General features: G+C 43.5%; 1 protein-coding gene across 1 annotated transcript in view; it reads right to left on the reverse strand.

Annotated features, from left to right (window-relative positions):
- The window catches only part of GARS1 (glycyl-tRNA synthetase 1), a 21287-nt gene extending 9700 nt beyond the window's left edge, over positions 1–11587 (reverse strand). The window contains exons 1-9 of the mRNA XM_031059741.1: positions 11478–11587; positions 8701–8803; positions 7534–7675; positions 6796–6884; positions 5403–5479; positions 3942–4087; positions 3289–3438; positions 1630–1792; positions 508–672 (exon numbers count right to left, since the gene is read on the reverse strand). Coding sequence (XP_030915601.1) covers positions 508–672; positions 1630–1792; positions 3289–3438; positions 3942–4087; positions 5403–5479; positions 6796–6884; positions 7534–7675; positions 8701–8758 — 990 coding nt within the window. The 5' untranslated portion in view covers positions 8759–8803; positions 11478–11587. The remainder of the gene's footprint in view (positions 1–507; positions 673–1629; positions 1793–3288; positions 3439–3941; positions 4088–5402; positions 5480–6795; positions 6885–7533; positions 7676–8700; positions 8804–11477) is intronic.
- Positions 11588–14780: the final 3193 nt, after the last annotated feature.

A 14780-nucleotide genomic window follows, 5' to 3' on the forward strand; every position in this document is an offset into this window, starting at 1 on the left:
CAGCAGGAAGATGATAACAAATCCTTGAGGAATTTTTCTTCCAGTACCAGCTGTCTGAACTGGCAGGAGTGAACTCATTTCTCACAGCATGGAAGAGGGAAAGGAAGAGCAAGCACTCAAGCAGGAAGCAATCTGCCCTGGAATAACACCTCCAGCAAAACAAATCCTTCCCCACTGCTGTTAGAGAGGTTACAGTGTTTGGAAAGCACCAGGAGTCAGTTCCCTTTAACTCCAGATGAAATCTGACCAGTGAAGTGTCCCCAGGCTACTTCAGGCTCCGGCAAAGGAGCCTGGACCTACCAAAGCAGCATGAACAGTTCAGAAACTTTGTGCAGGGAGCTGAGCTGCCCCTTGGTCCTGGATTCAGAACATTTCAACTGCATTATGTGTGTCTAGACCAACATGAAGCCAGAGAGACGCATCAGACCCACAGAACTAACTTCAAAAGTCAGAAATAAACCAGATCTGACATGGATTCCCCTTACTGTTTGCACTTTGCCCACTTACATAGGAGGTTTTGGACTCTGCATCCCAGCAGTCACAGGCATAATGAGCCATCTCATTCTCCATGTGCTGTCGGAAGCGCAGCTTCTCCGGGGATACGCCGACCTTGGTGAGGAAGAGGTAGATTCTGCCGATGAAGTAACCCAGGACAGAGTTATTGATCACACCCTGCAGGGAGAAAAAGCAGGAAGAAAACACCCATGTGAATTCCTAAGGAAGCAAAGTCATGATCTGTTGAACTCCTGCAGGCAAACTGACATGTTACAGATAGAACTTGTGGTTATGTTCTGTCTCTCCTGAAGCTGTTACATCTCTTCAAATTCACCTCACTGGCAGCATCTCCATCTGACCAAACAGTGAGTTACTGTCACTCCAGGACTCATCACCCACTGGCTCTGAGGATCACCTACTTGTAAATACCCCACTGTATGCAGCAGTGCAGTCACTGGCATTACAACAGCTGCATCCTGCAGTTCACAGCTGCAATACAACAGAGGGGTGGTGTTCTTTTCATCTTTTTGGCTCTTGTTTTGGAGATGTTTTGCTTTGCTTATGTTTTTTAAAGGCAGTGTTTTGGTGGTTTTTTGGTTGGTTTTTTTTTTTTGGGGTGTTGGAGGAAATGGAGAGGAGGAGGTTGGTAAATCAACTCATTCATAATTAGATTCATCAGGTAGTGATTCATCTAATTATGCAAGCCATGTACTCATGGGGATCAGCAGCTGAATATGAGATTCCCAGATACTGCTTGTATTAATATTCCTTACTGCCCCTCTTCACTAGCTAAGTGTGAAGTTTAGCTTTCAACCCTTATCCCAACACCACCTGCACTCTGCTGGTAGCAAGGACCAGGCCTAGATCTCAGTCTCACTGATTCACTGAACAGAAACTACTCATAAATCTGGGAGCAAACCGCAGCTGGCACCAACACAACACAAACTTTGTGTAGGCCCAGTGATCCATGTCCTGGATTCAGACTATTCCAACTGCACTACATGCATTCAGACCAACACAGAACTGGACAGACACATCACTCAGAGCCCTAATTTTAAAAAGCCAGTTTGTAACTTATCCCTGAGTGCAATATTGCAAGGAGCAAGCTGGGTGTGGCTGCAGGAGGAGGGTTACCTGCTGGACAGCGTCTCCCAGGCGCATGACGTGCGCAGACTGCCCGCTGACCTGCGCCTTGGCCGAGTACAGGAGGATGTTGAGATCTGCCACGTTCTGAAACTTGGGGTGGTTCTTCTCACTGGGGTCCACAAAGTGCTCAATTTCTGCCATGGTGAATTCCCTAGTGAAAACAAACACACACATATTAAATATTTTATCCATTGGATCCTAATAAACCATTGTGCTTTAGCCTCTCACAGCAAGCCAGTAATTTAAAATCCTATGCAGACGCAGCCAAGAGAATGGGCAGACTGGAACATGAACCAGTCTCATCACTGGATTTAGTTTCATCTTCAAATTCCTAACAAAACTTTCTACAGATCCATCTAGAGCTCTCCAGGCTCTGGTTAACCCCATTTTGAATCAGAGCAGAGAACACCACCTTTGGAAGCACTTCCAGAAGTTCTCTAGAGTTTTTCCAGACTGCTTTGATGCCCATATCAGAAGCAGTTCTTCCTCACAGGGTCTGCTGATTAAATCAGTAGCTTTAACTCATGGCAGAGGTGCCAAAAATAACCAGGTGAGGTGGTAATTTCCGGAAGATAATGATACTGCTGCACGCAGCAATGGCATGAATTCTGTTTTAAGAACATGTCTTTAATATATCTTTACTCAGAGATTGATTCTAAACCTTCTTGCCTGAAATCACTTTCCACTGAATTAGCTCATTATCAACAACCTTTAAAAAAGCTCTAGGTAATCATTAACTGTAAATCACAGCCATCAGGGTGTAATTTGCTGTGATTGCATAATAACAGTCTCCAATAAATGTGCCACAAGCATATCATTTATATTTGACTGAAGATGATTTCAATGAGAGAAGTTCTCATTTCCAGATGAGCAAAACAGAACAGGAGGACTGAGGAAATTCCTGAGCTCCCTCTGTGCTAAGGATGTCATGGCCTCTCAGTGACATTTATGGCACCACAAAATAATCAATTACCAAATTTACATGTACTGCCTGTGCATGGGAGCCCTTGTTCCAAATTATATGAAAGAGATTTCCAATTAGGATAGATCATTTTAAATACAGAGATTATCCCTAGTGAAAGGCAATAATCACTTTTATCCAGAGACAGAACTGGAAGTAATTCCCAATAACCCTGAGCTTTCCAGCTTGACTGATCTTGCAACACCAACCCTGGTCCTGAGTAAGGTTATCTCCCAGCTTCCTCTCTGCAGCAAGCTGTAGAACTGCAGAATCTGCAGGTCAGAGACAAGGAAATATTGCTACAAGGTCAAGCATATTTTGATTTCAGTTTCAAAGGAAATTGCACAAACATAATTAGACAAGCAAAGCCCTGCAGAGAACACAGCTACCTTGGACATGATTCTTTTAGACTATGATGGAAGCCAAATTCTGCCGGTGAAACTGAGTTTATCTCTAATACAACAACTATTTCAGATATTCTGCTTCTCACAAACCAATCTTAGAATTCTGTACTTAAAATCTAAACTCTGAGTTCATCTGTAGAGCCTGAGGCCCACCAGGCACAAAAACAGGATTCCTCTGGGAGAAAGCACTAAAGTGAGACAATGCTGCACAAACCCTGCAAGCAAAGGAAGATGCTCCCTGCTCCCAGGTGCCCTCCTGCTGGAAGAGGAAGTTGGCAGTACCTCACTCTGATAAGGCCGGAGCGGGGTGAGATTTCATTCCTGAAGGAATTTCCAATCTGGGCAGCAGCAAAAGGCAATTTGCCTTGGTTAAACTCCAGCAGACGTTTGAAGTTGAGGAATATTCCCTGTGCAGTTTCTGGCCTCAGATAGCTGAAAAGACATGGGGGAAAGGAAAATCAGGAAAATTTAAGGGTGGAGAAAGCAGGGAGAAAGCCACAGTTGTAACAAAACTCACAGGTAAAAGTTTTTCTCTTGAGACTTTTAATTCCAGACACAAAAAAAAAAAAAAAACACTTAAGCAATATACTGAAAGGGAAAAAACTTTACCTCCTTCCTCAAACAGGTATCCTGAAGTAGGTTTTCTACAGCCATGAAGTCACTGACAATTGGAGACCAGCATTAACTGGCTTTATGAAAACTACTCCAACCAGCAAGGGCACAGCTGGGATCTGTATTTTGGGTGCTTTAAGTATTTTCATGATTCTCCAACAGCCCCTTGTTTCTCCTGCCTTTCCTCAAGACTCCAAGGAATGCTAACCTGCTACAGGAGGCTGGGACTGAGAGGCAGGGGAAGGCTACTCCAGAGATTTCATTTTTATTCCAAATCATCTCTAAAGCAAGGAGAGTGTGAGCAGAATGAAATTAGCACCTACCCAGGCATATTTCCTCCAGGCCCAATGGAGGTCTTGAACATCAGATTGAAAGAAACAGGAGGGGACAGGTCATTGCCAGTGACAGGGGACTTCACATTGTAGTTCACAAAGAGATCTGCAAGCTCTTGCTGGCCATAATTGTCCAACTAATACCAAAACACAAGAGAATTATTTTAATTACTAGACAAGATAACAGGAATGAATGCCCTCTTTATCTTTTACTGAGCTTGATCTACAGCTCTGAATCACCTGCCCAAAATATTCCCTTCTAACCTAAATTTTCAAGCAAGCTGAAGTTTGAACCAGTGATAGAAGAATACACTTTGCACATTTGCAAACCTATTTTAGTAATAGGTCTGGGATTTAGTCATACCACAGGAGGTCTGAGCTTAAGAGTGGGTGTAAAGCACAAGAAAAGTCATTGGGACTGCACCACAACCCACCAGAACAGACTCTTTTGAACAGATTCAGCTAAAACATGGGGAGCTCTGTGTTGGGAGCAAAAAAAATACAGCAATGAGGGAGAAGAAAGCTAAAATTTCTGCAGGGCTTTGTCTGCATTCACTTCTTTTTCTTCTGCTGCTTGAAACACAATATTCAAGCTATGCATTAGATGCCCTTTCAGAGCTGTTCTGCATTTCTAGCTGTCATGATCTTTCATATATCAGGAAAATAAATCCAAACACAGGATATAAAAATACTCTAATGTTAACAGAGAGATTTCCTAAAGGATGGTAAAAGTTCAGTGTTGTAGTGTGGAAAACCTAATGACAGCTGCTCAGTGATGCAAAACACTGACAAATAGTTTCTCTTTCTGGAAGGAAACATTCATTAAATGCATGACTTTGGAAGCGTTTATCCTAGAAGTCATGAGAACAAACATTAAAAACAAAGAAAAACAAAAAACAAATAAAGGCAAATATTTGTACAGTTGTTCAGGAATGTCAGACTGAACACCAACTATTCTCATGGTAAACACAGGAAAAATCTTTGTGGGGTGTCAGAGACAGAGGAACAAATCTCCAGGGCTTCAAAGCACTGAGACAATTTCAGAACAAAGCAAATCAGTGCTGAGCTGACTCAAAAAAAAACCCTGACAAAACTTGTGATCCATCTCTGCTCCTTTGTATGACAATCCCACAGAAGGGACTGACAAATGTAAACTTTTTGCCAGGGTATCAAGTGAAACAGAGCAAACCAACCCCAAGACTGAGCTTCACCCCTACCAACCCAACACTCAAAAGATTCATTAACACAACAGCAGAAACTCTCCAAAAGAGTGAGGGAGATGAGATTCACCAGCAAGCTCAGAGTATTTATTAACAATTCAGTTGTCTGTATTTGAGAGGATCTCTGGGGTAAAGACTTCTGAGCATCTTCAGGAACAGAAACGGCCACTGCCTCTGGACTCTCTCACACATCCCTGTCCCTGAAGCAGCCACCTCCCTGTGCAGCACCCACCTGTGTTAGAACATTTTCCATTTCTGCCTTTTTCTCTGCCGTGCACTTCTTGTCAGACATCAGTTTCTGCAGGTGAGCTGTAAGAAAAGTTGGCCACGAGTTTAGATTGCAACTCCATCACTGACCCCAGTATAAAACAGCTCAAGAGGATCCCCCAGCATGAGTTAAGTGATGCCCACAACTTGTCCTGACAGGGTAATTCCAGTCATGTCCTCAGGGCAGGGGTGACCTACAGTTCACTGTACTGGAGAGCCACAGGGAAAACAAATTCTTATCCAGTTCCTTTCCAATATTATTTCTTTAAACCCAAGCAGTCTTTGTAGTCCTTTTCTTGCTTTCTATTATACAGACTAGAAATTAAATCTAGTCTGATCCCAAGCAGCAAGGCTGATTTTATTCTCAGAAGCAGGTACAGTGAAGCTGGACTGCATTCCACGTTACAGCACAACATCCTCCCTGACACACAAAGGCACACAGTGATGCCAAGACTTCTCACTCTTGTTTGAAAAAAGCAATTTGACTTTTTAGTCAGTAACAGCTCAGTTTGGCAGTGACAGCAGGTGGCTGTTCACAGGGAGGGGCTGCACAACACAGGGACACACTTGTTTGATGAGGCTGCTCAGCAACAGAGGCAGAGGTTGGATGGGCTTCTTTTGAGTTTTTTTTTTTTTGACAAAAGAAATTCTTAATGAATACCATGAAAACTACTTTAATGCTAATATAGATTGTTCTTCATACTTGAATTTAAAGGAAAGGGCTCAAAAACCAGAGAGCACCACTCACTGAAGAAAAGTGGAACAATCCCATTCACAGTGGAGCTGTACCTGAGAAAGTTTTCAAACAGGCTTCTTATTTCTGTGACTTTCTTGGTTTGTTTTTCCAAACAAATTGTAATAACCAGGAAGAAGTGTGAGGACTTTGCAAATCAAAGAAATGCCTGAAGTCTATTTCTAAGGTACACATGAAAGTCATCCACTGCCATGTAATTGACCTCTCACAGGTAAAACATACTCTGACCCCTCACAGCATCAATAAATTGTTTTTCAGTACTTAAAAAAGCAACTGAAATTCAAGAAAACTAAGACCAGAATGCACTGAAGTACAAAAATCTTGTTATAAAGGGAATCCTTGGCTTAGACAACACAGTAATCTTTCATAGCCTGATGACACTGGGTTTTATAAAAGGGACACAACTGTGTTTTCACCAGAGATCCTGAACCTCACTTAAGACACAAACCTATGGGGTTTTTGGTATGGTATGATTAATTACTGCAAACATAACTATGAAAGACTTGCCACACCAGCAGGCTTTCCTTGAAAAAGATTCTTTCTTCCAGTGCTTGTATCACTGCAAGAAACCCCCAGGCCCACCCAGCCTGGAACAAAATCAAACCTTTTAAGAGATGATCAGCACGAAAACATTCCCCATTTTTCACATCTTTCACCATGAAGTCAGCAAACTTGTCCACGTGGCCAGAAGTCCTAGAAGAGATGACACAAAACAAGGAATGTGACAGCTGCCACCAGACATCCCCAGGTCTGTGTGATCCCAGTGGACAGACCTTTATCAAAGTGAAATCCTTCAAAAACTGCAGGCTCACTCCTGCTTCAGATTTCAGAGTCATGTTAAGCAGCATCACCTCTCAGAAAATATGATCTGTGGGAAGTATCAATAATCTAAACCTTAAGATGTGTCACAAAGATGACACTTAATGCCTTCAGGAACTGCATCATGATCAAAACTAGACAGAGCTGCAGTAGTGAGGAATAACCAGTAATTCAAGTGGAGATATTCCCAGTATTTTATATCTCAGCTGAATGGAAGTTTCTGCCCTTTCCTTGTCTTCTTAATCTTTTAGAAAAAGGAATAATGACAATTTCTTACCTCATGGGACTGCTAGGAAGCTTTGAACTCTCAAATATGAATGCCACTGCTTTCTCTGATTTACAACAGCAGCTTATCACACTGACTTGTGCACTGGAACCTAATTATGGTATGAAACTGGGTGACCCAGACTCAAGATCCCTGTGGATAATTCTACAGAACACTGTAAAAAGCACCTATGACCAGAATTTACATAATGCAGGTAGGAAAAACTAAAAAAAAAAAAAAAAAAAGACCCATATTTACTTTAGAACTGGCTCAGGGGTGAGCATGGTGCAGTCAATCTCCAGGATTTGCTCTTCCTGAATAAAGTGATGTCTCCATGCTTGGATGATGTTGTTCTTCAAAGCACATCCAACAGGCCCAAAGTCATACAGACCACTGACTCCTGCAAAGAGGAAAAGGTAAAAAAGAAGTGTGAGACTGTACAAAGCTGCACTGTTTGGAGGAGATGTCCTCCCTTCTCAGCATTTCCATCAGCTGGTTTCATTTTATGAGCATGAAGCACAGTTCAGCTGCAGAGCACTGAGGCATCAGGTAGTGACAGAATCTAAAACTGATAAACTCCTGCAACCAACAACTCTAAAAAGCAAATTCCCTCCACCAATGGATTCTGTTTTGTGGAAAGTTTTGTGGAAGCAATCTCTGTGAAGGAGGAATCTGAATACAGAAGAAGTGACCACTGCTGAAGCAGTGTCAGTAATAAATAACACATATCTGCAAATCACCACTGTGGCTGCAAAGATTTTAAAAAAGCCAATAAAACAACTCAGAGTGTTTAATTTGGTATCTAATGTGAAAGAGCAGTAACCACAGAGGCAGTGTGCTGCTTCCTGAGATGCTCATATCAGCCATCTGAAGAGGTTTACAGCCACATTTATTCTGCCATAAATTTCATTGGCAAAGTTCACTGAGGGAACAGGTTCTAAAGTTCACAGTGGGTTTGAGCATTTTTGGTCTCCTTTTGGGCCATTCACTTAAGAGCTGGACTCATGATCCTTGTGGGTCCCTTCCAGCTCAGAATATTCTGTGATTAATTTGCCAAGAGAAGCTCAGGAAGAGATGAATGATTATAAATAAGTTGATGATCTCCTTAAGCCCCAAACATCCTACCCTCAGCAAAGAAGCCATCTTCTACCAATGTAATCCTCAGGACATGCATCCTAAAGTCCACTCATTCCCATTCAGAGAGCCCAAAACAAAAATTGAGCCCCGTCCCAACCCAAACATTTCAGGAAGGGGGAATTTTTGAAAGGTTTACAGACTCAAGCAGGAAAGTTTAAATCAAACTTTAAAAAAAAATCTTGTATGCCACATTAATATAACATTGCTAGAGTGCAGCATTTCAACCAGCTAGAAAGACCAGAAAATTAGCCTAAAGGGATTAAAATGTACATTTCTTCAAACCCATACCTCCATAAATAGAAAAGGCTTGGTCATAGAAAAACCTCCTTTTGAGAGTGTCTTCCATCTTAACTCTGTCCACGATGTCATCTTTGGGCTGTAAGGCCAGCTCCTGTAAGTCAGGCAAAACAAAACCACTTAATAGCTCCTGATTCTGGCAGGAGGAGAAATCCTCTTCACTCACCACTGTGAGTCAAAAGTCTGCAAAGACCACTTTGAAGAAAAGGCATCCTGTCAACATCCTCATTTTCCAAAGAGGAATCTTCCCACGGAGATTCAAGTGCTCAATTATGAACATCCCTGTCTGAATGCAGCACCATTTCAGACACTTGAGGTGGACTCATGACCTAACTTTCCCTGAGTGAGTTATCCTCAGCTTTCTTCACAATCACTGCAAAAAAATGCCAATTTCCAAACCAATTCTAACCTTCTTCACTCTCCTGACTATGAAAAGAGCTTTAAGTGACCATCTCAGACTGCACACATCCAACTCTTGGCATACATAAACCTTTCAGTAAGGTGCTCCTCACATGAAAGAATTCTGACGATGAAGATTACAAGCCCCATCATCCTCATGCTCTGCCAAAGGGATGATTTTAGGTATTTGTGCATGGAAAATATATTTGTAAATTTTTTTTGAGCACTCAGAAAACTTGAGAGTGCTTCATGCTCTGACAAGATACTGTGACAATGTTTAAGAGCAAACTCACTATCTGAAAACCTGTGATTTTTGCAATCTAATCCATTAGTGAGGTCAACACTTAAAGATTTCCTTCAAGGCAGCTGTTTTGATCATTAAGGCAGAGTTAAACCCAGAAGTGCAATAAATTCAGATCCCCTTAAGTGTCTCAGACTATCACTTGGAAAAGCCTTGGGGTAACAAAAGGTATTGTGTGTCCATGTATTTCAAATTTCTCCTTTTCTATCATCAATAATGATAAATAAATGTGGTCTAATTTTAAAAGCACTGTACTCTGTGTACTCAGCTGCTCCACCCTGCTCAAAGCTTCAAATTCAGAGCTGCTCTGACATCTTCAAGTAGGAACAGGGCTTGAAAATCACCACTGCAGCTTCCCCCAAAGGTGGAAGGGACTGTGATCCTTGCTGGGAACAGCATCAGGAGAGAGACACTCCCAGTACTGGAGTGCTGCACTCCCAAGGGCAGATGCTGCATTTGCAAGGTCAGCCTTGCACTGACAGCCCACACAAATTGTGTAAGTGCTAAGAAACCTCCCCACTGCATCCTACAGGCACCCTCCAACACAGAGCTGGGGCTCACAGGGACACCAGGACTGCAAACCTGCCTGCTGACATGCACAGGGAGATCAGAACTGCAAACCTGCCTGCTGACATGCACAGGGAGATCAGAACTGCAAACCTGCCTGCTGACATGCACAGGGACTCCAGGACCCCTCACCTGCCTGGTGACATCCACAGGGACTCCAGGACTCCAAACCTGCCTGGTGACATCCATAGGGACATCAGGACTCCAAATGTGCCTGGTGACATCCACAGGGACACCAAAATTCCTCACCTGCCTGATGACATCCACAGGGACACCAGGACCCCTCACCTACCTGGTGACATCCACAGGGACACCAGGACCCCTCAGCTGCCTGGTGACATCCACAGGGACTCCAGGACCTCTTACCTGCCTGCTGACATCCCCCCAAGCTTCTGAGGGGTGGTACACAAAACTGGGAGAACACCTAGATAGTATTTCCCGCAGGATGACCTAGTTATTGCAGGTATTGCAGTTAATGCAGGTTTCATGCAATGGTTTCAAAGCCCTATGCTGAACACTCAGTAAAAATGACATTTTCTTGGGTTCAGTGAATGTAAACAGGCAGCCACAAGGCCAGACCTGGCAGAGAGCAGCACCTGTTCGTCCCACGTGACCCTGCAGGACAAACAGGGTCAATGGGTTTCAGTTCAGGTGAACTCACATTCTCACAGTCAGGCAGCTGTAAGAATTGCTGTATTTACTCATTAATTCATTTATTTTTAAGAGTATTACCCAGGCACAACTACAATCAGGTTTACATGAAATTGAAATTAGAACATGGGTGAATCTGCACAAGTGACTGTTTTAAAGCTTCAAGAGTTTATTTTTGTTGTTTCAGTCTGGGAAGGGGAGGGAAGCTCACAGGATAAGAAAGTGTATTTTACTTCTTTATGAATATAAAGACAACAAACTTCAAGTTCCATCATTTAATTTGCACAAAGACTTCAGAGTTTAGCAGTATTTAAAAAAGGGGATACAACTTCACCTCTAAGGCTGAGAATAACTGCAGGTTATTTGAAACATCTACAGAAACTTTGTTACTGTAGCAAAATGGATGGTTTCTAAAGAAACACCTTCTATGAGAGTCAGGGAATTTCAATGCACAAAGAATCTGAAAATTTACCACAGTGAACAGCATGTGCTCTCACTCTGCACACAAAAAATCTATATAGCAAACAAAGATTAGTTAATATACACTCAATTTCAGCTTTGATTACTGGGCAACCTGAACTCATATGTACTTGTTTCCACACTGATTTAATGCTAACAAACCTGAACTCATATGCATTTGTTTCCACACTGATTTAATGCTAACAGAAATTAGTGTAACAGGTAAAGAATGAAACTGCCACTAGCTGGAAACCTGTAACAACTGTTTCAGAAGTGATTCAGTCTAGGACTGAATTTGGACTGTTTAGACCAAACCTGCAATAAAGAATTAAGAAATTTCAAGGCTTTTCAGACAAAACTGTGGAGCTCAGAATTTAATTTCCAGACTCACCTTTGCTTCTAGGACCCTCTTCCGAGCTTTGAGCTCTGCTACAGCTCTGTCTATGTCCACCTGGGGAGCCTTCTCTTCCTTCAGCTTCCTCACCAGCTCTCCCTAGGGCAAAAAGAACATTATAGATTCATTCTTTGCCACAGATGAGATCTCTCTTTCTTCCAGCTCCCCTGGCAATCCAAAAGGAGATTTCTGTCCAGCCTGCACACAGGTCTCCAGAGGCTGCAAGTGAGAAACACACTTTCAAGAGTTAGCAGACTCTTTTAGTTTAAACACTTTTAAGAGTTAGGAGAGTAGACTTCATTAGGGAAATCCAACCACCCCACACAACTGTTAAATCACAGACCTGCTATTCAATCTCCATGTGGGATTATATTCCTCTATGTACATCACAAATTCCTGGTTTCTGTCTTTGAGGATGCACTAAGTGGATTCTCAGATGGTGAACACAGGCTTGGTGCTCTCCATCTCCATCCAGAAGGCTTCTCTTCCTTCCACCCCTTCCCCTTTCTTCAAAGCCTATGACCATTTCAGACTTCTTTTCCTCTGTTCTACCTGATCAAAACTGGCCAGTAAGGACACAAATTTTCAGAAGAAAGTCTCACAGAAGACAGATATTTGCAGCCCAATGTCTAAGCAAAGAAAACGTTGCATTTTGAGTGAGAATTGTAATTATTTTAAAAACCTGCTCTGTAACTTTGAGATACAACAAAGTCAACAACAAAATAAAAATACCCTTAAAAAAAACCCCAAAAGCCTAAATATTTCAGAGCAGCAAAACCCTGCAGTGGGCTTACAGGAGGTCTTGACCTGAGTCAAATCATCACCACCTTGTTACAGTTCCACAGATGTGTCTCTGCCCTGTGGGATGATTCTCCCCTTTCAGCCCAGGGAAATCTCAATCCCTTCACACCCAAAAGGGCTCTTTTATGAACATGATCCTCAGCTGTCAAGCCCAGCTTGCTCCTGGAGATAAATGAACTAAAAGTCTTCCTTTGAGTCCACTCTTCTTCACCAAAACCTAGATCTAGCTTGAATTACTGAGAAGGGCAAAGGTGCTGGAGGAAAAAGCACAGAGATGTCAAAGCTGCCCCAAGTGGGATGTTCTAAAAATGGGATGCTCCAAGTTCAGCATTTTTCTTGCACCTTGCATATCTTGAGAAAAAAAAAAGGAAAAAAACCCACAATCCACAGAGATTACAACATTTCCACAATACCAATTTTTTTTGCTAAATTCTGAACTTTCCTGACAAAAACATTACAGGTAACTGAGAAAGCAAAGAGAAGAGAATAAACAGATTGCTATTCTGTAATCAGATTAGAAAAGATAAAAGTGCTCCAGAGACTGAGGGGTTCAAAAGTGCATTTTATTAATAAAAGGATGTCTCCAAGGACTGCATTAAAACACAGACAATGAGAAGAAGGAAAAATAAGAATCCTGTCAGGATTAACCCCATCAGCTACACCAACAGAACAAATCTGCTGTTTCCTTCCTGTTAACTGCTTAAACAAAAACGTGAAAGTTTCACTCTGGGGCTGAGGACTGCAACTGCCATTCCAGGGTAACGTGGCAGAGGGAGGGATCTGATCTGGTGTTTTTCTCTTTTAAAGTAGTGAGTCCAAATTGCCTTTGTCGAGCCAGGGGGGTCGGCAGTGGAAAAACATCAAGGCAGCAGCAAAGCAGCTCCTGCTGACTCAACAGAGCCCTCGCCCTGCTCAGTGCTGAGCATCCAAAAGCAGCACACAGCAACTCTTTGTCTTGACCTATAAGTAAGAGTGCTCAGACATACGCAAGGAGAAGGGAAAAAAAAAAAACCAAACACAACTGAAGCAAATAATTATGCCTGCTGACAGGACTCAATCTAATTAAAGCTCCGATCTCCAGCCCTGCCCAAGAGGAGGAGTGCACAGCAGCACTCGATGTGGCAAATTTTGCTGCAGCTTTGTCCCACAGACCAGCAAAGCAGGGAGGGATCCACCCCTGGATCACGGCAGCTTATTGCATCAGGCACTGCTGCAGGAAGATAGGCTGCTCCCTTCTCCATAGGCTGAGTCCCTTAGGTTTAATTAAACCACTTCTCCTGGAGCTGCCAGACGCAGACTCCTGCATCCAGAGGCACCAACCACCCCGATCTTTGTTATCCCCTCCCTCTCCTCCTGTGCAAATATCTCCAGGAATTACTACAGCCAGTTGTACAGCACAATATGTGTGGCCCCAGCTGGACTATTGTTTATTTTTCCCTTGGTGCCCCACACCACAGTCTCAACCCCTGAAAAGAAGGGGTGCCTTGGTATTCACAGGCAAATGACAGCACCCAGGATTTTAAACTAAATAAATTGGCTGGTTCTAGAGATCATTGCTTTATTTACAAGCAGCTCTCTTGCCAAGGCATTATGCTGTACAGTGATTCATAATAAAAACTCACTGAAGTGCTAGCATAATTAGAGGGCCATAAATCCACTCATTTAATGGGGAAACACACGCACAGATCTGTGAATACAAGGGACACACGCATAGCTCTGTGTGCAGCTCAGGGGAATAATATGGATTCAGCCACTTAAGGGGGACACATGGGGGACAGACAGACACAGGTCTGGCAGGTGCTGAAGAGAGGAGACGGAACTCCACAAGGTCCATTACCCTACACAGCCAGAGTGCCAATATTTATTTAGGAAACGAAAAGACAACTAAATCCTTCTCAGGTAAGAAGGATGATAAAGGTAAAAGGAGGGAGAGGGGAAAACAACGCGATGCAGCCCCAGCTAAAGGACACATCACTCACCTAGATTAACCAGAATGATGAAATGGAAAATATGCAAAGGAATTACGATCCCTTACTGCATCAGGCAAATATGCGACTCCAAATGAACGTCATTTACCTCCGAGACCCGGCACAAACTCAGCTCTAAGGGGACATCACGGCGTGACCCCGGAGGGACGAGGGGGCTGCTTTACACGGGAGACACGAGCAGGGGCCTAAGGCAGGGCACAGCCAGGGCCAGCCCGGGCACAGCCAGCCCGGGAGGGGACACCCAGGTAGGCTGAGGCACAGACCCAGCCCTGCCAGGCAGCTCCGGCACCGCGGCGAGGGCACAGAGCCATGAGGGGAAACCCACACGCGGTACCCTCCCTGTGCCCGAGGGACCACCCCGCACCCGCCGAGCAGCGCTGGGCAGGGACCCCAGGGACACCCATAGGGACACCTATAGGGACACCCATGGGGACACTCATGGGGATATCTACAGGGACACCCATGGGGACACCGATAAGGACACCCATGGGGCCCCTCCAGGCCGCGCAGT

Source organism: Geospiza fortis, unplaced genomic scaffold (genome assembly GCF_000277835.1).
Source record: "Geospiza fortis unplaced genomic scaffold, GeoFor_1.0 scaffold182, whole genome shotgun sequence".
In the NCBI taxonomy this organism is placed as follows: Eukaryota; Metazoa; Chordata; class Aves; order Passeriformes; family Thraupidae; genus Geospiza; species Geospiza fortis.